General features: G+C 34.1%; 2 protein-coding genes across 4 annotated transcripts in view; one reads left to right on the top strand and one right to left on the bottom strand.

Moving 5' to 3' along the window:
* Nucleotides 1-24,304, top strand: part of Atg16 (Autophagy-related 16) — a 419,651-nt gene that overhangs the window by 158,970 nt on the left and 236,377 nt on the right. The gene's annotated exons all lie outside the window — the stretch shown is intronic.
* Nucleotides 1-24,304, bottom strand: part of LOC149418098 (uncharacterized) — a 207,229-nt gene that overhangs the window by 47,533 nt on the left and 135,392 nt on the right. Inside the window, exons 4-5 of the mRNA XM_089639323.1 lie at nucleotides 12,985-13,355; nucleotides 9,025-9,185 (exon numbers count right to left, since the gene is read on the bottom strand). Coding sequence (XP_089495449.1) covers nucleotides 9,025-9,185; nucleotides 12,985-13,331 — 508 coding nt within the window. The 5' untranslated portion in view covers nucleotides 13,332-13,355. The remainder of the gene's footprint in view (nucleotides 1-9,024; nucleotides 9,186-12,984; nucleotides 13,356-24,304) is intronic.

Raw genomic sequence — 24,304 nt, 5'->3', positions numbered from 1 at the left:
CACGATTATATACCAAGGGTAAAATCGTGAAGACACGAAGAAAGTTAACAAAAAACGATGTCCACCTACAGCATGCATACAACCACACTCTAGACAATTTCCCTTTTACATTGCTGGCAGCAGGGAACAAGGTGTAATGTTTTGCTAGGGCTGTTTATAATCTTATTTAATTGATTGTGAATTAAGGTTTCACATCATGCTAATACATTTATAGGCAACATGTAATCACTTCTACAAATTTTTTTCTACATTTTACACGTCTGCCCTAACGATGGGGAGTGAGTGCAAGGGATTATTTACTCCAAAATCAATCAACTTAACCCTTAAATGCATGATTTATTATTTTTTCTGGAAAAAAATATATTTTGTAGATATTTACATGCATATGCAAGGAAATATAAAGAATTTATTTTTTTGTAATTTTTCAATGATATTTGATAAAAAAAAAAATGTTGCAGATTTACAACACCATGTATTTAATAAAAAATAATATGAACAATTGACGTATGAAAAAAAAAATAAAAAAACTAAAAAAAATTCTCAAAACTAATAAGTGTGCCGGAAAAATACGAGTTATTACATATAAGTATTGTATTATTGTATCTACTTACCTAAGAAAATCAAAATAATTACAGCAAAACCAAACTGTAATTCTAACCTCCAACCAATTTTCGAGAATCTTCACTTTGTTAAAGAAAAAGTGACATTTGACATTCGCAAAAGAAAAAAAAGGTGAAGCCACTCGATAAAATATATTACCGTGAACTTAATAATTCTAAAACGGCATGCATTAAGTATACACCAAAGAGTTAAAGGTGGTTTGAACGGTATGTTGCAGTTTTGCAACAGTATGCATTTAAGGGTTAATTTTATTTATAGTTCTCTACCTGCAGTCTTCTATAAATATAAAGCAGATGATATATTCGTATATCTCGGCAAACATTCGAGCTCTGGAGTCATAAAATGTATACATTTATAAAAAATCAAATTTAACACATTTCACTCACGTCGTCATTTCCATCATGGGATACGGATATTTAAAATAATATTCGTATCAAATTGTCATAAAATAAAATAAAGTACCATTTTGTTTGTTGCTTAATTTTCATTTGTTTTTTTTTTTTTAACCAAGAATTTGGTGTTTGTAACTATACTGCGGATGTATAAAATTGGTAATTTATCACTGTTTCTTGCTGCTTTGATAAATGGATGCGGTTCCAGCGCATCTCACATCATAGCGTACTTCTCTGTCCATCGTAGATTTTTTGTGCCTTCAATGGCCGATAAATTGTTCGATGTCGTTGCTAATGGTCTAATCTGACCTCTGATCATCAATTACCATAACGATCGATTTCCAGGCTTTCCACATTAACTTTGTAATTAAATTTCGTTAAACTTATCTTTCTAGAACCTCGGATCAATTAATATAAGCGTGATGGATACGGCTTGCGTGATTTTTCCAACATTCTGGACTGGTCAGTTTAATTGATAATCACCATGAAGAAAATTCCGCCGTTGAAGAAAACATATTCTAAGGGAATAGTCAAGTATGGTACTTGACCCGTTATGCCTCCAATCAATCATGGACACCGCATGGACAGCAATCAAAACAGTACCTACAAAACTACAAGGGTGACCAAACGTGTGGAGCATATCTGAACTTGAATAATATGCAACGGTGCATGAAAGGGAGACGTTTGATATTTCAACTAGTATCCCAGTGTTCCCTGTAGAATTTCAAACCAACGCTCTTGCATACTGAAATGAGTCGACGCGACGTGTGCAGCTCTAAGTGCTGTGTTGTTGGTCGTGTTAAAATATATATTCGCTTCTGAATGTGATGTCAGGAAGTTGGGTATCTCTAGATTTGATCTCCATTACGTTTTCAGCTACTTTATCTAAGCTAATTTTATTTTTTACTTCTCGATTCGTGTAACTGTTTGTTATGGACGTCTGCTGACTTATTGTTATAAGTGCTTGCTTCCATAATATAATAATATTATTACTCTGAAGTTAATTTTAAGAGAAGTTAATTACAATCGCTTCTACGTTAGGTATTAATTTTATGCAGAGAAAGGTACAAAATAAAGCAATTAAAGTTTCAACGTAACATAGATACTGGTAATGGAGCTGCATTTCGTGACAGTTGAGCAAAAATTAAATAATACCAAAAAAAATCAGTGGCAGATGACATAACATTAATTAATAGCGAAACAAATTATTTTTATGAAATACTGAGACATCGTACGAGAAATGTAAATTTCATATGATTACTTATATGAAAAAAAATCAAGCATACAAAAATCTCTTAAGTTCCGGGTAAGGCAAATTGAAAATTGGCCGAAAAAATGGAAGATATTTTTAAATTAACATTTCCAAAGCAACATAACATTTTCAAAAGGAACCTAATTTATTTGTATTAAATTTCAAAAGGAATGTAACATATTTAAATTACATTTCAAAATGAACGTTACATATTTATATTACATTTCAAAAGGAACGTAACATATTTAAATTAAATTTCAAAAGGAACGTAACATATTTATATTACATTTCAAAAGGAACGTAACTTATTTATATAACATTTCAAAACGAACGTAACATATTTATATTACATTTCAAAGGGAAACGTAACGTTTCAATGCGCGAAATTCTGACGAATTGTATACTCGTTTAAGACGCGGAAACTGTCAGGACACTGTTGATTGAACCTTTTTTCACGTGTACGTTTTAGTACCAAATCACTTCGACCGGTCCTGTCCGTGACAGATTACATGCAATGTCCCGTCGTAATTGAATGGTGCCTGAGCGACCGAACTCTATGAACAGTCATTACCTGCTCGCTTGGCCCATCGAATTGCCCAGTGTTTGCTCCCCGGCAGGCCTAATCCGGCTTCGGGCCAGACAATGGGACATTACCGATCAGAATGTCACAATCGTCTTGTTAACAACCCGTGTCACGGTCGTCATCAATCATAAAGTGCTACTTTACACGGCTGCGGACTTCCACAAAGACAATTTTCTCCTGTTATACCGCCAGCCATGATTTGAGATTTTAAAAAACTGTTCGGTCCTGCTCTGACAATATTTGATTTTTTTTAGTGGTGAAAAATTCCTTCTATGTTGCTGTTCGTCTTGTCCCCTTCTGACGTCCAGTTATGGACAAAGATGTACCTCATACACGGAGAAAATGAGTACGTCTTTTTTATCACTGTATTTTTAAAAATGTGACTACATGATAATTTTCTTATAAAATATTAGTCAATCAGAATATATCTGAGCATAGGATCAACACCTGTTCCGATTTCCTCATAAAATATTCGTGCTGTACTGTTATTTGGTTATGATTTTTTTAACAGGACAACGAATAATTTGTCCAGATTTTTAATAATATATCATAGCAGTAAGTTTTCTCCATTTACGAAATCGGTAGTTTTTTTTGCATTTTATATTTTCATCGACCCGTATTTCTTATCCCTACGTAGGACACCGTCCTATGTATTGGAATTCGAAAATATTTTACATAGTATAATGATATTTGTAACTAGCGTGATTTTACTTAACCATTAAATGCGATGAATATAATTCTCGTTAGTGTAAAACTGACTTTTCATTACCACTGATCAAATTGTAATCAATATCATGGAACTTGAATTTCGAATGCAGAATCGGTGATTATGATTTTTGTCTCCAAATGGTTCAATCTTTCATCCATTTTTTGTGAATATGCGAAGGAGAGATCGTGATAGCCGAATCATTGGTGGATTATCTCAACTGGTCGTCACCAGAATATCGGTTTGTTCTACATACATTTTAACAAGTTACGGGAAACGAGCATTACATATTGACATGTTTACTTACGCGATTGTGTATGCTTAACCATACACAATCGTTGCGATACCATTATTTTCAATAATTTATCTTATTAATACTGTACATGGCATTTATACGCCGTTTTTATTTTATTGTGTAATTTTGTGTTTTGCAATATCAAAACGCCGCCATATTTTCCATTTTTGTTGACGTTGAACAAATTATAGACATAGAACAAACCATCACAAACCAATACGAAAGAAAACGGGGAGTGGCGAAATTGTTATTTATTTATTTATTAATCTTAAGTTAGCTCACATCTTCGTGTGTGCTAATCGTTTTATAAACATATAAACATGTACATTGTTTGGCAAACATAATCTTTCTTTAAATATTTCAATATTTAAAGATTTATTTTACATATTTTCTTAATTCATTTTTGAACTTATTAATATTTTCTATCACAGCAATTTCCTTCGGGATTTTGTTATAGAGTTGAACAGCCTGGTACATCAGAGATTTTTGGGTGCTTGTTAGTAGTGCTTGTTAGTAGGTATTGTTTTGTTCCGCATCTAAATATGGAACAAACCAACACAATTTTTTTGTTCATTTGGATTTGGAACAAAAATACTTGTAAAACAATTTTGAAAGTTTCCGTTTTTTACTGGATATATAAATAAAGCATTATTAGACAATAGTATTATATGAAAAAGTCCATTTCATTAAAAATGGTCAGTCGAACAAACCAATATTCGACTAGCGTGGTGTACCTGCTCGAGGCTTGGAATCTCTCGGTCACTCCGGTAAATCGATTAACCGATTCCAATGGATTGACATCGTGTCATTGTTGGTGGATTTGGTTCGGTTCCGTTGATTCCGAGACTATCGCATCCTGCTGAACATATTGTCAATTTGTCTCTGCCAACTTTTTTGTCTAAAATTTTATTTTGAGTTTTCAGGACAGTTTGTACCTACCTACTGTTTTAATTCGATCAGCATGTCCAAATTACGTTTTCTTTATTTTTGTCTACAAATTTTAGACATTTTCACTTCACCCCAGACTTAAGTTTACTTTTTGTTGGTCTTATTCACAGACGAGGTAACTTACAATTGCAATGCACGTACAATATTACCCTAGATTCAATGTCGCATTAATAGCTAAGAACTAACAAGAAATGTAAGGTTTTTTAAATTAACACAGCAGGGTTCCGAGCAATAATCCGATCAATTTAATTTCATTTTAAACCTGTCAGTTAAATTGAAATAACGACGCCATTAATTCCTACAAATTACGTTAAGGTACGTGCTTCCACTGCTGCAATGGTGAAAACTAATTTTATTTAAAAAAAAAACCTCCAGGAAGTAATTACGCGCAGCAAGAAAATCATTGAAAGACGTAATTACCGCATGTGCTCTGATAATAATTATTAGGGTTCGTTCCAGGAATTGCAATTTGATTACGCAAACATTGAACAAAAGAGTTTCTCAGTGTACTGTTCCGTAATTGAGAATAATTATCGTACGGGAACATTTTGCAACATTAATGTTGCTTACACATGGGTTGTGCGAGTTGCCACGGATGAAGGTGGTAGATAAATGGCAAAGAATACAATGCCAATGTGGCTGTAACAAGAACACCAGAAACTAGTAAAATAGATTCAAACAGAGTCCAAACACCAGGTGTCGTTATTTTTTCAAAAATGATTTGGTTGATGCAAAATTGGTGTTTAGCAATTACGAAACTAACAATGATTTTTTATTTCGTTTATTTTATTAATCTTATTAATTTAAATATGCGTGAATGAAATGAATGAATGAGATATATGTGAATGTCCTGGCAATTTTTATCTTTTCTTCTTTACTTAATCCAGACCTTTTGAAGTTATTTATAGTTGCCTTGGCACTGCATAGTGCAGTCCAGGGAGACCTTGAATCATAAAAAATATAGTGTCCACGAAGAGCTTTCAGTTTAACTTTTACGGTGACTAAACAGAACATCTTCCAATTTTTTCAAAAATGCATAATGAAATTATTTTTTTGTTAAACGTTCATCTCGGCAAAATTACGCGCTTCCATAAATATTAACATCCTGTTGTATTAAAAGGCATATTAAATTATAATGAAGTTATGAATTAACTATTTTTAAACAAGAAAAAATACAAATTTTCTTGTTCACAGGGCTGGTATTGTGAGCGACTTTTATGTTGCTGCTGTATAAAAACAATTTTAATCATCATGTTTATGACTTAACATGGGAATTATCGATATACTTTGACCGGAAGGATACAGGTTTTCCTTATAGGTTTTAACTATGTATTCAACAGCCAGCTACACTGTAGCACCTTAGCGTTTGTCCATTCGAACAAAAATTTGGCGCCCCTCATTAGATTAGAGACATCTTTTCTCAAATGGAATACAGTTTAGATATCAGCGGAGCCTGGAACTAAAACCCTGGTGATATTTTTATAAGGGTCTTGGTAACACCCAAAAGAATAAGTTGCAACAAATACGTAATAAGTCAATGACTCCTGCAGTAATTGAAAATTTTTTTTCGCCATGATTGCCTTTGCGAATTCGTGTTATTAATACGATCAATATAATAATCAATACCCGTGTGGTTATTACGTATCTAAGTCTATTTGGCTTATTTATACAAAAACTATCATTTGTATTACTTATATCAATAACACCGGTTGTTAGCTAATCTTAGGCTAATAGGCTTCGTTATGGCACAAGAATTAGTTCGTTTTTTGGCAAGTGGGTTGTTATCCAGTCTCTGGCCCTTATTAACGTAGTGATCACAATAAATTGTATAATTCCCGCCTTTTATTATGCAGCCTGAGTTTCTTGTGGCTTTTTTTCCTAAACATTACCGTTACATCACTTAGACATTTTTTTTCTGTACATAATAGAATCAAACTTTATCATCGGATGGACTAAATCTGTAAAAACTCTCGAACGGCGAACTCCATAGCTCCAAAATAAGACAAGAAAGACAATGTATGAACATTTATTCTGAGAAAACTGCTAGGCAGTATCTTTGTTATACTAAAATAAACTCCTTATCCGCGTCTGTCTGTTTGTGCGCTTAGTTCTTCTAAACAACACATCGGGTTTTCGCTATCATTCTGATAATTTTTTCCGGAAGGTTTATATATATACAATACTTGCAAATTATATTTATAGAAAGTAGACAAAAGGCAGGTAACGCCGGGTTCAAGTCTATATAATAAATCAATTTGTGTAAAATGAAGCTTATTTGTTAACTTTGTGAATGTTTGAATACAAATTTCGCTTGCAGTATACAATTGGTTATTGATCAAAAAACTCTTTTTCTTATCTTGATGCGGTGGCTTACTAAATGGTTTCCAATATTCACAAAGTGATTTTAATGAATGGATTCGTTATTTTCCTTTTGATCTTAATTTGCTCTCTTTATTTTACTATTACTTTTTTTACTGTGTCGATCAGTCAGCAAATCCGTCTTTTACTATGTGCGGCAGTGAGCATCTCGCTTTTCGTTGATTACACGGTTTACTTTATGGTAATCCGAGATGAACAGCAGCATTCTATCTGCCCCACGCCTACAGGCAGCCAAGGAAACAAGACTGCAGCATCCGTTTCTAGTTTCTACCTCATCAGATGAAATTACTAATTGCTATATTGTCCACGATCCATTATTCCATCTGTTACAGTGTCTTTCCTTTTGTATCTCTGTTGAGTCGTTATTGATTTCAACAAACTCTCGTTTAAGCATTTATTCATTTTCTCTGTGCCTCGAGATGTTTTATCTTTTGCATCGTTACTTCGTTACTGGCTTGTTTCCATTCATCTAAGTTCATGATGGATTTTGTGAATTATTATATTGTCTGTAACATTTGACTTTTCAACGGCTGGCCTACATTTTGAACAAAGAGCAATGCATTTTATGCAATAATAACCAATAATTCAAAATTTCTATTGAAACTACAATAGTCAATCATCACAAGAAAACAATAACTCCTAGTCTGTTATCCTATTTCATCTTTCATTTTAGCACTGTAGTTTTTCCACATCACTCATCTTGGGCGCAGAATTGATTGGATGCTGAACAAATAATGTTTAATAATCCTAGACAGATCTACCTAAGGACTAGTTCTTAAAATGAGGTTTTCAAGAGTTCCTACTATTGTTTCTACTGATATGACCTTATGAATAGAAACATTGCTTTTTTTACCAGCGTTTACATTCACAATTATCACCATATTCTTTTTTTAACTATCTTTTAATACGCGATAATCTTCAGGAAACGACGTTTGTTTTATTTCTATTTAATTGGTGACCACGACCTTGTAAGGATCCGCTTTTCTCGGGCCTGATGATTCCTTGTTCGGAGGAGTTCTTGATAATAATTAGTCCTTCGAGTGATGTATCGTCTGTCATTAATCCCGATATCGCTGCGGATAATCGTGTTTGATTTTGCATACTGGCTTATCGTCTATTTAAAACTGCGCGAAATTGTACAAAACAACCCGATTGATGTGAACTTCCCATGTGGGTAGACACCACCGAGAAACGTGGAGTAATTTATTTGATATCTTTGCTCCCAGTCTTTTTATGGTTCTCCCAGTAAGGCAGTGGTTTCCAGGGAAGTCTCTTTTTTATTTATTTCATGACACTTTATTCAATGCATCAAGTAGTTGCATATGGGTTGGCTTATTTCTTTGTGGTTTATATCGCTCATTGGGAAGTGGTGAAATATAATTTAACTCTTTATTTTTCCTTATCAAATCATCTCATAGTTTGTAGGATTTATGTTTTGCAAGGGGGTAATAAATAACCATGCAATTTTTGAAAGATTTTTTTTAAACTAATTTCTGCTGTCTGTGCGTCCTGCGTAATTCCGGTTCAATGATCTCGGCTTCAAAATTGAAATTAATTGTATGACGAAGCCAGACTTATAATATAATATTTTAACAGAAAATTATTTTAACTGTCATTTTCAAAATTGGAACTGATTTGTCGAGAATTCAGACTATCCTGTGATTTTTCACATATATCACAGGGGTCAGTCAAAACAAGGTTGCTAGCAAGGATGTCAAAATTGTAAGAGTATAGAACTAGTAAGTATCGCTTTTGTTATGCGTATGCACTAGATGTTACGCGTATCTACTATGTATTACGCGTTCGTTACGTAATCTCCTAGATGTATAAAAATGACAGATATCTAACCTGGTTGGTCATCAGCGTTGGAGCTGAACAGCACGCAGAGGCCAGTCTCGTAGTTGACGGCGTGGCAGGTGTCGTTTGATTGGCAGATCTCGAGGCAGTCCGTCAGCATGAGGGTGCCGGGAATGTCGTCGAGGATGTGGGCGGGGGCGGAGAACACGTACCTGGAATAGCAAACAAAGAACGTTACCGACCGGGAACACACGAACCGACTGGTAATGCACACAGTCAAACACTTAACAGTCTTACTTATAAAGATTCCCTAATTTTAAAGATTTTTTTAGACTGGCATCACTTTGTTCCAAACCTTAAAAACACTGTCATTTTTGCATTTCGCGTTTAGTTGCTAACTTCACGTTTCTTCAGATGACATTTGCGATGTCATTGACCCGGTCTTCTTTCCTTATTTGCTATGGTAATCGATATTTCAATTTGAAATATTCCTCTGATAGTATTGCCAATGGGTAATACTACTTTTTTAACATTTTCATTGCGCGACCGATCGATATTTGCCAAATCAAACAGATTTTTAACGAAGTCCACGATCTCTGTCTTAATACCATAGTGATACGAGTACGTCCCTAATCCGACGGGGGGTCGGACGGTTTAAAAATCTGCCAGCCTCTGATACTGCGGTATTATAGCCGGTATACGCAGTACCAATGCACGTGATTATGTGTAACGTTTTCTATTAACCTATTCTTATCTCTCCGTATTATATATTATGCGTAAGACGGTAATATTATAAACCACACACACAAACGATCTTGCACGTGGTGAAAATTTTATTCACTTGATGAACAACAGTGTATGTGAAAACCTACTGATTGAAAAGTAAAATAGAAACTGACATAAAATAGTTCTGGAAAGATACATAAGATATTCACATAGCTTATCCAGTCAAATAGGGTTGTTTATCTGTTATATAAACTTTAAATAATATTAATTTATCATCTAATTAGGTATAAAACGTATTTTAAACGTTCTATATATATCTCTTAATTTTGAAGATGTCGTAAAAATAAATACCATTTTAGAAACTATAAATAATTACCTTTTAGATTTTTGTATTTGAACCCATACCCGCCTCCAAATTGTAGGGGAAATTCCATCGGAGAAAAGCTTTGGGAACTTCTTCTAAATAGTCTAAACTACTGAGCTATCTTTGTCTTGACATCCCGCCTTTAATAATTGTCTTAAAATATGGCTTAAATAATTTCTTATTTAATTTTCCATCAATTCAATTCAACTTTTCGCTATCTACTCCTTTAATTTCTGCGTAGTTTAATACTATATCGGGACGTATATTTTAATATTAAGATGAAATACGCGCGAACTTCGAATACCCTGGATGTATAGAAGCAAGCAATCTTGACTTTGTTTTCTTCCTTAACGACTATTTTATTCATAAAAGAACCACTAATTACTGTTAAATTTGCTGAGATGGAAGAGGAATTAAATACTATTTACCCTAGCAATGTATAAAACACGAATAGTGTTAATTTAATGACCGACTTGCAACCCATGGGTGACGAACAATGTAATGTTTTTGCATTCTAATATGAGAACATTATTTTACTACTAAATTTCAATGCTTTGTGTTTTACTGAATTAATACTTAATGAAGATAATGTTATAGTCTTCGTGTTGCTTCCGCTGTGCTTATTTAGTATAATTTTTAAAACAAAATAATTAACACTTTCGAAAGTCTTCTGACATTCCTTGATCTACATATATACGTAATCCATCTAAGCGTTCCTTTTCTTTATCCTGTTCATTGAACTTACACCGGTATTACATTAATCATATGCCTCAAGGATCTCATTTCTACAGCAATCAGTCTGCTTTCGTTCTTCCTCGGTTCCACACCTCACTGTCATTAACTGGTAGAAGAATTTCAATGTGGACTGCTAGCCTAGCTTCGTTAATGTTGGCACATTTTCTTAAATTGAAAATTAAATGCATCTGAATTTCATCTTTCTTAATGTATTTGCATCATTGTTTATCGCATCTCTCCCTCAGTTTTATTTACTGCCTTAGTGGTGTTTTATTCCCGCACGGCAATCCTAATTAATCCTTACAGAGGTGTTAATAATGTATTTACATTCCTTCACTTCGCTGTTTATTATCACAAAGCACTAGTTTCGTGAGGAGAGGAATCTGAAAGTCACCCAATTATTGTTACAGTGAATTGAGTGAATGGAAACTGCGGACTGTCGGACTAAATTAGTTACGGGACGGCCGTCTTCTTCTGCTAAATGCTTTTCTAGACCAATTTGTGGCTTCCCACTCTTTTCCCGTGTTCGTTGTCGATATAATTGATTTTTATCTCACTTTCTTCTCTGCCTTTAACGATCTTCCCGAGGGTAAAGACGTACAAATAATATAATTTGCTCTTCTTATCTGATATTCTTTTTTCAATCATCTGAAGTCGTGTAGACCTTTACCTCTGTAAATCTTTGTTTTTCTCTCAGCCGCTTTCATAATAACTACAATGATTCATGTTTTGGCAATCTCTGTCATTGTTTTTTTTTCTACTGGTTAACTAAATTTTTTACAAAAAAGCACTTGCTGAAATCAATAGGTTAAAATATACGCGAACTGTTGATTCTTGCGACAATGCTTGACTGTTCATCCATATTTTCAGATAACGAAATATTTTTAACAGTGGAATTTCTCTCAATGCTTTATTTTTGCCCTCACTGTCTATTTACTGTTCTTCAACAACCACTATTTTTCATCAGGCTATGATCGCCCCTACATTTCTCGCAGCCCTTTTAGAAATGAGATTTCGCCTACTTCTTTGGGAATCACTGATGTAGCCTTTTTCCGGTATTTCAGAATACCCGGTTCGTTATTCTTTAACCCATGCATCAAAGTTTTAGACCCATAAATTCAAATTATTTAAACTCAATCAACGGCAAGTAGCAATTTATCTCGAGTGCAAACACTGATGATATTACTCCATCACACAGTCAGGGCTAGATGATGCGTTCACTAGATTTATTGCTCATTCTTCCCTTTCAGTGCTTTAGCAATTTCCTTTTGTTGCTTGTTTTCCCCCTAACGGATTTAGTTCCGTGAGTCCCGTCCATGTGAGAAACACGAAACATGAATCAAGTGCGCGTTCGTTAAACTTATACAAATGAACAAGATAGCCTTTCTGCAATATTTTAATCATTATGTTTATGATAATGCTATTTTTATTTTGATTTAACAGTTGACAGCGTATTTAACCTGTCAAACTTATTAGCGTTCAATTCGTTAGTTGTACATTGTGTTCGTAAACTATTTTCAATTGTTTGGTTTGTGCACTATAATTTCTAACAGTCCACAAAATAGCGCTCTTTGAAAATGTATATGTTTATATGGGTTCGAAAATGTTTAAATTCCCTTATAGCTACTAAAAGCAAACTTGATATAGCTCATTAGCTTCTACTGAATAGGTAAATAATTCACTGTTTGACGTTTTATTCTACCCTATCAATTTTCATTATAAAGCTCCTCCATAATATGCATGTATTCGCGTGTACATTATTGTTCGGTCGGTATGCAAATTTTCTGCCTGGTTTATAATGTGTTACCAGCGCGAGTAAGTAAGTCGTGTTGAAAATTGCTTCCATGGAAAAGCGACGAGTCTTTGGACAGTCCATAAATAAAGGTCGGACGCCTCTAGAAGCTTCTCTCCTGTTTTTGTGATGCCTTTAGGTTGTGGAATATGATGTAGGTGGAGATTGCGAAAAACATTTACCGTTGCAATTTCTTAAGGATTAGAAAGCTGACCTATTATAAATAATTCAATTCAACAAATCTATCGTTTCTTTTGTTATTATTTGTCTTGGCTATTTAATTCTTTATTCATTAATCCAACTTTTATCATTCGTAATCACCTAAGCCGAAGAGTTCCTCCACAACAACTGCCAAATAATGATTACATATATATAAGCAAAACAGAAAACTTACCCGGTAACTAGTTCAAACCCAATCATCTCAGGATCGCACTCATCGATAGAGTTCGCTGGAGCAGAAGGCGCTGAAAGCCCCGATGGTCCAGATGGTCCAGAAATCCCTTGGGATGCTGATGGCTCGAGTAGTCCTGCTTCTCCCAACAGTCCTTGCGCTCCTGTGATAGGTTGAGGAGGTGGACTATCCTGGTTCTTGTACGTGGAGGGAACTGACTCGGTGCTAGGTTTGTCTGCTGGAGCCTTGCTCACTACTTGAACTCCCTCCGCAGATCTCTGAGCTGCTGCATTGATGGATGGTGTGATGGTGACACACCATATCACGAAGAAAGTCACCCACGTTCTCATTGCTGATAAATCGCAGTCTCGATTCTGAAACAATCGAAGAATCAAGCATTTATAACATTGAAATGAAATTTAAATATAAAAACATGTTAAATGGATGTTGCGTTATTTCCTTAGCTGTTGGCAATCAGAACAACAAACTTTCTTCAAGCTTGGTGTGAAATAAAGAGGTTTTTTATCTTTTCGTAATAATTTGTGGTCTTTAAATTTGCGGTTAGTAAATAACGAACTGATGTTTTTTTTCTAATCGGGGTCGGAAAACTGCGGTGTGATGACCTTGCGTGCCTACCTACCACAAAAATATAAAAAACCGCCAGTGTAATTTCACTACGAGCCGATGAAAAAAAACTATTCTTCGTCGCTCGCCCTGTCCTACAGATGGTCAATAATGATGTGGTCTCGGGTAGACGTCTTAGTTAAGATTGAATGTCTCTGTATCAGACGAGGATTCCTGCTGATTCTTTCTCGTATCTCTACTTTACCTCCCTCGATGTGATAAACTCGACCCAGTCGATAACTGTTAACGTTCGGCCTTGCCGTGGGTTTAGAAGTAAAAGGGACAGGGACGCAGACAAAGTGATGCGAAACGATAATACAAATTATCTAATTTCTACGTTTGAGTTTCTTCGCCAGCTGTTTTTTCTAGCTAATTCCTTTCAAACTGCAGTAATTGAAAGCGCCTTGCTTTCATGTAATTTAAATTGATTTTATACTGGCGTTGTTGATTTTCTTTCACACAAAGGAGCATATCATTAGCGCGACAATGGCTATATTTTAGGCTCCATCAATGGTCTTTAATTCGAGCATTGTGAAGAATCACGATTTTTACCTGGTTGGCTAATGTTTTTCTACTTTTTATTTCACTCTTGATATCCGCACTGAAGTTCTTTCATTAGTTTGTTACAGTTAGATCCAGTATCAAAAGTATATATTACATATTATGTGTGTACTGATTGCGTAGGTTTCTGCTATGCCATTATTACGCAGTTTTGTAGTTCCCTTGTTAGCAAGTCATTCTGGATATCTATTGCCTCTTTCTTGCTCTCGGAATTTACATGATGGATATTAGACATTGTTGAAATTCGATTTCCTCCATTGCCCTTCATCGAGGCCCTAATGCTACAATCATTTCTCTCTGATTCGTCGAATCGGCTCCGAGTTCCGGGTGATTTCGAAACATCAATATTACTCGTAAATAGTGTAACGGTAGTACGAGATCAAGGATGCGTGATGATATGATATAGCCTTACAGAAACCGTTCGACTGTATGTAATACCTACTTAGTTCACTTCTACTATGTGAGCTTTATATAAATCTAACAGTGGATGCATGATAAACCAAGGACGGAGGATGCTTAAAAATATAGTTTTATTTATGTTTTGTTCTCCTTAATTTCATTCCTCAGATTTGGCAGTTTTCAAAATATCCTGTTAGGCTTTGTATATAATTGGAATATGCTAAACTTAACTTAACTACTGCTCTATTAGATTCATTTGAATGAGAACAGAATTATGGAACTTCTTATCAATAAAATTAATTGGCAATACCTTTATTGGGAGAGTAATTATAGAACAGGTTACCATCCGAAATAATCCCGGCATTCTGACACATCATCAACACTTAAGGTTATTAATCTTTAATGAAGAGCTTTATGTGGTTTCACAAGACACCACTAACTGCTAATTAATCATTCGGGTAGCCTATCTTGCATAAGATATAGAGTATAGGTAATTGAGGCACCACTACTACGCTGCCAATTATATCAAAATTCTAGCACATAATCGTCACAGTATGTTTTGATTTGGTGTTCCAACAGGCCCTTCTCGGAAGGGAACCTGTGCCTTGTGAAGTATTGGGCAAACAGTAGTTCCAATTGTAAAAACTTTCTGATTACGAAATATTGTGATAGAGCGTTTTTTAATGACGCGGAACCGTGAGCGTTGGATGTGAAATTTCACGCATGCATTAGTACATCATTAATAATACGTGGAGCATCTGTTTAAGGGAGCTTTACGAGCTGTTTTTTTTACTCGTTGAAAGTGTTTTCGTAACTTCCTACTTCTGTACCTGTACTATATCAAATTATCTTTTTTAATACTTTCTCAAGTGATTCTTCGAATTAAGATAACTCGAAATGAAATAATTATCTTAACTCTGTTGAAAAATTCTAACCAAAACAACAAATATCTCGTTGATACGGTTTGTTCAATGTAATTGAATAATTGCTTCCAATTTTCAATATTTATTAGATTTTTTCCTCCCTCCTCCAAATTTTCACATTCATTAAATTTCTTCCTTTTCTCACATGCTCACATCCCAAAGATGACATATTCTCTGAGGTAGCCCTGCCTCGAAAATGAAAATTGATGTGATTGCTTTACAATTATTTTAATATAGCTTCTAGAAGTTACTAATTCCCACATTAATAAAATATGTTAAAGGTTCTATTTTGGCACCAGAACGTATTTCAGAACACATACTAGAACGTAGCCACGATTCCCTGCTGATTTCAATAGGCTATACGTTTAATCAACGCACACATCGATTGATCTATCAAAAACATCGTACCTCACAAACCTCCGTAGTTCTGTACAGTTAGGTCTAACGTCACAAGATACTTCTTTTCATCTCCGCAAGAATAGGCACCCGGTTCTGACACGGAGATTCTGTGATTGCTCATTAAGTCCATCAAGTTGAGCCTCTATTGTGACCGAAAGATTCCACCCGTTTGGTTGGCTTATTCGTGCATAGTTGGAAGAACTGGTCAATTTGATGAATTAATTGGATACAACTGTGTCGATAGATATTTGTATTTTATGTTTCAACTCCTTTTGATCGGCTTCATATCAGAGATACTTTATATCCTATTTTGAACGTTTGGTTCTTAATTATGTAGTGTTATATTTGAATTAAGTAAGTGTGCAAAATATTCTAAAAATTTATTCCTTTACCTATACACTTGTATTATAGTACGAGTATTTTAAATGTTTGAAGAAACGGTGTGCAAAGTATCTCATCAAAATTAATGTCTTTGTTTTTGAAACTCTCAAATATCGTTGAAATATAATTATAACCATGTTATCGTTAATTTCCCGTTCCACATTCTGGTCACTCAAACTTGTTTCTGAATATCAATTTGATTCACAACTTACTAAATTTGGAAGTTTATGAATACTACTGCATGGTAATATTTAATAACATCAATAATTTTGCATATTATCTGTTAATTAATATTTTTTCGTTTTTTTTTCGCAGGTAAGCATCTTTCATCAAGTGACAGTCATCATCTTTACACATTTTGGACGGTATGAATTATTCATCATCAATATAATCTGTAGCTGTAACGGCTGTATTCTCTATTTATAAACCAGACTTAGAAATGGATAAATGCGGAGTACCGCAAGGTCGCATGGTTGTGCCTAAATAATGTACGTACAACATATTCGTGATGAAGCCTGTCATAACATTGCATGAACAACATTCTTCGGGATGTATTAATGCCAAAGACAATTAAGAATACACCCATGAAGACGATAACATCTTTCTTTGGTGCTTGTAAAAAGTCCATGGTACGCAGGTTAGGTCATTCTACACACTTCCTGTGATCGTAAAGCATGAAGCTATCGGGAATATGTTGTTAAAATTATGCGCAGTTATGAAACGGGTTATTTTTTTAATGTCTCGGATTTCTTGTGCCCAGGGCATACTTAAGGAATAATTACAAGTGACATTGACTGCATATCGCTGAATCAGTTGCATAATGTTATGCGTCCATTAATGTTTGAGTATGTAGTCGGTCGGCTCAGTCATGTGGTGCAGACACGAGGTAAGTATTGTGAGAAAATCGTTATTGAAACTTTCGGAGATTATATTGTACGCGTATTTTACCACTAATGAGTTGTAATAAGATTTACATTATTGAAGAAGCTGATATGCATTAATTGATTTCTTCATATTATAAAAGTCAAGTAATTGGATTAAATCCTCTGATAGCAGCATTTTAAACTATCTTTGTGAAAATATTTTCATTTCAAAGTTATACGTATTACATCTCTACAAATTTAACATTATGACTTTTTAGTACATACTTGTACTGCAATAGCGATGATATAATAATATCGATGAAATTTAGATATTATGGTGATGACATAAATTAAAAATAAATATGCTAAATAAAGAAGAATTATTACATAATCTGATGAACTTGATGAGCTATTCAACACATTCAATGGGAAAGAAGTAACAGCTAGCTACAAATAGGAAACAGGTGTAGTATTCTAACGTTTGAAGTACATGATAATCCCTTCCACTTAATAAGCCCTGATGATTTTTACCGTGGCAATTCTCATGTTTCATCTACCAATTAATCACCTGTGAAAACTCGGCGAGTGTATCTGACAATCTGACATCTTTAACGGAGTATTTTTAAATAGAAAAAAGCAATCACCACTCAAACAAACAGAAGTGGTTTTATATTTGTATAAGGGGTCTATGGAGGATTGCGCAAGTCATGGAGCTCGCAAATCCTGGCCCAATTCTATTGTTGGGGTTCGCCTTCGGAGATTGAACCCATCCTTCAAGCGTAATGATGGTAAGTTCTTCTGATCTGTAAGCACGTGTTATCTGATCGTGTTCTAAGTACTTGAGCCTACAAGTATGCTCCTGAACATCGCTGATTGGTTACATGCACTTTGCAGTTAAAATTGAATATGGTTATCGACCTGTTGCTTAGTTTCACAATTGGTTTCTTTCTTATCTTTTTAATAATACAGGATGAAAAGCTATAATAATATTAGAATATTGACGCTAAACTTTCAATATTTTATTTTCTATCTCTTTTATTCCTTATATATTGATGGTTTGCCATAAAATTAACAAATGGTCGATTCAATTTTGTTGTTTATTTTTTTCTGTAGATATTGAAGATGAAATATTATATATAGTATTTATTTGTAGATACGCATCACATGTTTATGCAAATGAAGCATTTGACTCAAATTCGTTGGCATTTAACAAATAACCATAAAACTGCAGGTTATCTAATAAATAAATAAAAAAAACCTTACGTAACACTTGTAACTCCAGGTTTTGTTTTTTTTCTCAAATTTTTAAATAAAACTACATGGTCAACAAAATACTTTGGACTTTATTGTGATAGATACGATAAGCTCTGACAGCTTCTTTAGCAGGCGGTAGGAATTTTTCTGGACCTCGACCTAAAGGTTGCTATACTTACAGACTCAATCCCTGCGTTTTCGACAGCTAAGTCCACATATGCTAGCCTCTTAAAATACTATCTATTGCCATCTATGAGTAACCTCTTAAATTACTCTCTAGGATATCACGCCCTATCTTTGAATTTGTTAATTCTGAAATTATTATAACCATTAGTTACTCGCCCGAAATATCCATACAAATTGAAAATATCTCCTCCGTAAAAATAAATGCCGCCGACGCATTTATTTTTACTCGAGAGATATTTTCAATTTGTATGGATGTTTCAGGCGAGTAATTAATGCTTATAATAATTTGTTATCCTTTGTGCTATGAAATGTGTTTTTTGCATTAAAAAAATAATTGTTAATTCTTTAATGAAATTCCACGGTAGTACCATGATTAAAATCTCTACAATGTTTCTTTGGAAAAACCTATGTTATGTATAGTAGTATTTATAGCAACCTACTTTATTTAATTACATTGTGGTATTTGGCAAGTTGCCTTTCTCCATAGGATATAAAAATTGTATACAACATCTTATTAAGTTTCTGTTATTGAGCTTTTTTTATATCACCTTAAATAAAAACTAAGAAGAAGCTAATTATTCTTATACAGGCTATCGACCAGAATCTTAATTTGATAATTACATTGATAACAATACCCTAACTGTGTCTACATACCTTCATTATTTCGCCTTTCTTGGTTCTGTTAGCTACCTCTATGCAAATCGTTATTTTTTGTTTAGAAGCTTGCAACTGTTTAAGTGCTGATGTATCTGATAAAACTCACCTGTGGCATCTGAATGGTAACTTGATCATGATAATGGTTTAACGGTGCTGTGATTTGTGTAACCTTCGATGCACCAAATTCATTTAAATATAATTCTGACCAAACATCGGATAGCAAATCAAATTTTGCATATTAATTCATGTATTCCTATGCGATCAATACATTGATTGTATAAAAATTTATTACTGACTATACGACATTTGCTTATTGATAATATCTTATTTTTCTTAACGGATCTTTACAAAGCGTGGAAACATAATTAATTATCCAAGATATTTATATTATACTATTTGCTAGCGAAAGTGAAATGGAATTCAATGAATACCTTTTTTAAACAAGTCTCGATTATTGCTAGCAATGACTTTGAATGTTGATTTATCTATTTCTACTGTGTATAATGCTTTCACATTCTCAACAATAGCTTTTTGTTTGTTCAAGGTGGGTTCTAACCACAATTAATTATTAAACCTCAACATGCAGTTCAAGCACATACTAAATACTAAAGCCCTCTCTGGCTTAAAGTTCAAGCGATATTGAAGAGTTGCACTTGGGTACATTAATATACATTTAATGGAGGCAAGAAGATGTTTTGCAAAATTACTTTAGTTGTTTAAATTGATACTGTTAGATTAGGCAGTCAATTCAGCATTACTGCCAAGTATTTCCCATGTAATCATGTAATCAAAATGCAGTAAATCCCCTTTAAAATAAATTACTCAGTTTACCAAAGTTACTTTTCATATTGCAGTTAAATTGAATGAAACCTTCATTGTAAAATCTTTCGTTAAATCCGCTCCGGCCTGTACTGTTATGGTGTTTATATTTCACCGGCAACAAATTGTTTTCTAATCGATATTTAATGGAATTTTGCTCTCTTCAATCGGCCGAGTATATCTCCTATCAGAGGGTCAGAGTTTGTATTACTTACCCACTGGTAGTATTCAATTGCTACTTGTTGTTATTGAAAAATTGCCTGCTTTTACTTTATGCGGGTGAGTGCACGAGAAAACATGTCGCTTTTTAATGTCGCTTTTGAATTGCTTCCCAAGTGAACAAGCTTAATATTAGACTCCTTTCATTAATCGGTTGTGGGATTTCTTGTTTTACTCGACTAGCATTTCTTAGAGGTTATATTTTGCACATTTTGTTCTTTTAGTTTTATCATTAGCGTTTTTAAACCTCTGTACGATTTTTCATTATCTACCTCAACATTCCAACAATTATAAATAAATAATAATAATACTTGGATGACTTGTATAGCGCCGTTTTTGTGCAAAAACACCTCAAGGGCGCTGTGTAGGTATTCATGGTCCTGCACTGATGCTTTGCATTTTTTTTCCAAATGAATTTAATTAAGCTTTTTAATCAGCTATAATTCTAGCGATTTAAAAAGGTGCGAATATTTTCAAATTCACGAGAAACACATAAAATTTTGTATTTCGTTACATTTTCGTAGTATTACGCCATACATTATGTAAGATAAACTTGAAACGTTTGCATACAATTAAAATGCTTCAGATGTGTCCAAAGCAAGATAATATCTCCTTAGCCCGCAGGCTACACGGAAATACAATGACCATTTTAATTTAAGACAATCGCATTCTGAAGTAGCTTTTTGAATTTTAATGCAGGTTCTCATTTATATCAGTTTTAATCTCTTTCTTAAAATGTAAACCGCGTTCGTTATTACAGTAATATCCCGGTGAATTCCGTTGTTTTTTTAAATTATGTAATTTATTATGAGTCAACGCAGACACCTTAGTACTCGATTAACTTTAAGGTTAACGCGTGCCCTGTTATTTAAAATAATTATATACTACCAAACTACACTAACGGACTAGTTATAATTTGTAACTTTCCGCGATAAACGGATGCTTAATGAAGCCATTATATTGAATGAAATAATCTTTTCACATCTAAAATTTTTTTAAGACGGGTGGCAATTCATCACGGTGTTAAAATTTTGCTGAACAATCAGTGTGAGAAACATATTTTTGATAATCCACGTATAAAAACTTTAATTTAGCCGTTTTACAGTGTTATTATTTTCTATGGAGCAATATAAATGAAATTTGGTTACTTCGATGCAAATGGACACGAATAAATTAATTTACTTCTTCGTGTCCTTTATTTGTGCTTTCAACTTACTTTAAAATTTGTGCAGTGGTGATTTTTTACATTCCTATCAAATTCCTATCGAAGTTTCTTCAATCATTGGTCTATACTACTTTGATTTCTCTGCACTTGATGCACTTGAATAAAACATCAGAAAATAGAAACAAACTTATTAAGGGTTTGTATTTTGAATAGATGTGCTCTACCAGAAATGAGCTAGCCTGATCAGATAGTCTAGTCTCCTTGTAATAATTTGCGGTCATCGTGCCCGGCCCGTGACAAGTGCATGCATTACCAATGCTCCTGACCACATTGAATAATGATTGCATTAAGAGTAAAACGGCTCTCCGACCTCTGCCGAAGATATGCGTCCCGGATTCTTATTGAATTCTCACACCGCGGCTTTTGGTCCTCCGATGGCATCTGTGATAGCATCTCGGAACAATGGAAGTGTTTACCATGAGTTAGTGAATATCCACCGCTCGGGGGTGACGCGGTGACCTTAGCTTAGCGGTAAACAGGTGATGGGAGGAATCGGGCCCGCTTACACACCCAGTACACACCCAGTACACACTCGGTACACTCACTGCCCGGTGCACTGTGTGTAGTGAAGAGGCACTCAATTATTATTGGGTTCTTCCGCGAACGCGAGGAACGCAGTACTACGGGTTGTCTTGCCACACGAAAACCACTTATTTACAAGAACAAAAGGATAACAATGATGAGTTATTGGCATACAAACTGCGGGTGAAGCAACATTGCCTTAACACTTGCCAAACGAACAATAGCAGAAGTCCGCGCTTGAATTAATGACCTTTCGCGCAAAGCTTTTGAAGTTAGGAAAAAGAGTGACGGGATAAATCATCACAATAATAATTCATCACATCTTTAAAAAGTTATATAAAGTCATGGAAAGTGAGCAAACAAAAACTTTATTAACTGGGTTAGTAGGTTAGGTTAAGTTAAGTTAATTTTTTTTTTCATCGTTTCTAATGACTTTATATCACTTTTTAAAAGTGTGTTGAATTGTCACTGTGTTGAGTTATCATGGAACCAGAAAAAATACCACCGTTCAAAATTTAAAGGTTTTTTATTTTGATTTTTGTTTTTATTATCAGATTTTTTCAACCTTCCTATGTCTTTATCCTCTTACTCCCCGTACTTCTTTATTGTAAATTTTAATCTATAACTTTTTGTAATTAAAATGAAACTAATATTCATTTTTATATTATTAATTTAAATAGGACTTATCGAGAACCTTGCGGAACACTTTAAAATTTGTATTTGGCGATGAAGAATTATCACTATCGATAAAATTGTTTAGAGCAAATGTATTGTAAATGTATTTAGATAGTATCGCCTTGTACGTTTCAACAGCAAGGCTGTATATGCTAAATTATATTTTTAAAGTTTAAATTACCCTGTGCAATTCATAAAAATAGCAAAGGATCTCTGAAAGCCAATCATTCGAAAATGATTTGAACATAATGTGATTTGGATTACATTTTTTTTATTCTTGCGCGGTTCATCTAAGCATCATTAATTATAATACTTACAATATGATATATGGTTAATTATTTGTGAGGATTTTTAATTGGCTTTCTTACATCTTCATAATTATAAACAAAGGATCCTATCTAAAATAATACACCTTGGGTATTCAGAAATGTAGATATCAAGCAGAGCTTTACATCTGATACGAGAGTAATAACTTTTTAGTATTATTTTTAGGACCCCTGCGTTTTTGGCACTAAACATTTTATAATCGAAATTTTAATAAATATTTCAAACCTCACTTAAATTTTGTTTATCAATATTGTGCTTCATCGCAGATAGGTTTAATTTTCTCGTTCCTATACCGCCATTCTATTCTGTCGTCTTCTCTAAAACGTCTTGCAAATGTCTTTTCAGATTTGACCTTTAAGGACCGATTTAAGCACCGATTCGACATCTGACCTTTTGATCAGCTGATAGTACTATCTGACATCGTTTACGTGCCAGTGACATCCTTTCTCGGAGCGATACACTTCCCGCAGAATTCACGAGTGATGTTTAAGAATTATTTATGTTTATTGGAAACGAAGAATACGGAGAGTCCAAAGGTTAGTCCGGAACTTGTGACCTGAATATATCACTTGCAGATTTTCTTAGCCAACAAATGTTTAACATCTGTTTCTAGCTCAAAGAGGCACATTTGACACGGCTTATCCATCAAACATTTATCATTTAATTATATTTCTCCCACGCTACTACTGGGTCAAACCCTAGAGCCCTCGTGGGTGTGAATAATATGAGAACAAATCCATCATTCGAACCATCATAAAGTAGGTTTTAATAAGCATTTATTATCGTCCTTGCTTGATCAATCCCAGTTATTGAGGTAATACTCAAGCTCCTCCACATAATTCGACAAGGAATTTAACTTTATGATTTAGCTTAGCAGTTTAAATTCGGAACATTTGAGTCAGAAATGGTTGTACCAACTTTATGACGACTCGATACTAAGTAAGTTAAATTAATTATTCAATAAGAAACTTTATCATTTGATCAAACCTATAAAGGGCCCATCCAAAGCTAAAGTATTTTATGATTAAAACCCGCAATTATTTATATAGTTGTATTATATGCAATCGTGTGCCTAGCCATAAACTATTACATTATGTGCAATCGTATTCCTAGGCGTTTGAGAATGGCTCATCGTTAACATCTCTTAAAGGAAAAATGCCAAAGGCTTTAAATACTTTTCATTAAAGTCCTGCCCATCATATAATTTTATTGTTTTATTTTAGTGTTAAACATTTAGCAAGCATGGTATAATGTTTATTACAAACGGTAACAATTCAAATAATCTCACT

The sequence above is a fragment of the Hesperophylax consimilis genome, chromosome 14, assembly GCF_061612785.1.
Source record: "Hesperophylax consimilis isolate HC1 chromosome 14, BYU_Hcon_1.0, whole genome shotgun sequence".
NCBI classification, from domain to species: Eukaryota; Metazoa; Arthropoda; class Insecta; order Trichoptera; family Limnephilidae; genus Hesperophylax; species Hesperophylax consimilis.
Note: the sequence above shows the minus strand (reverse complement) of the source record. Positions and strands in the feature narration are given on the sequence as shown.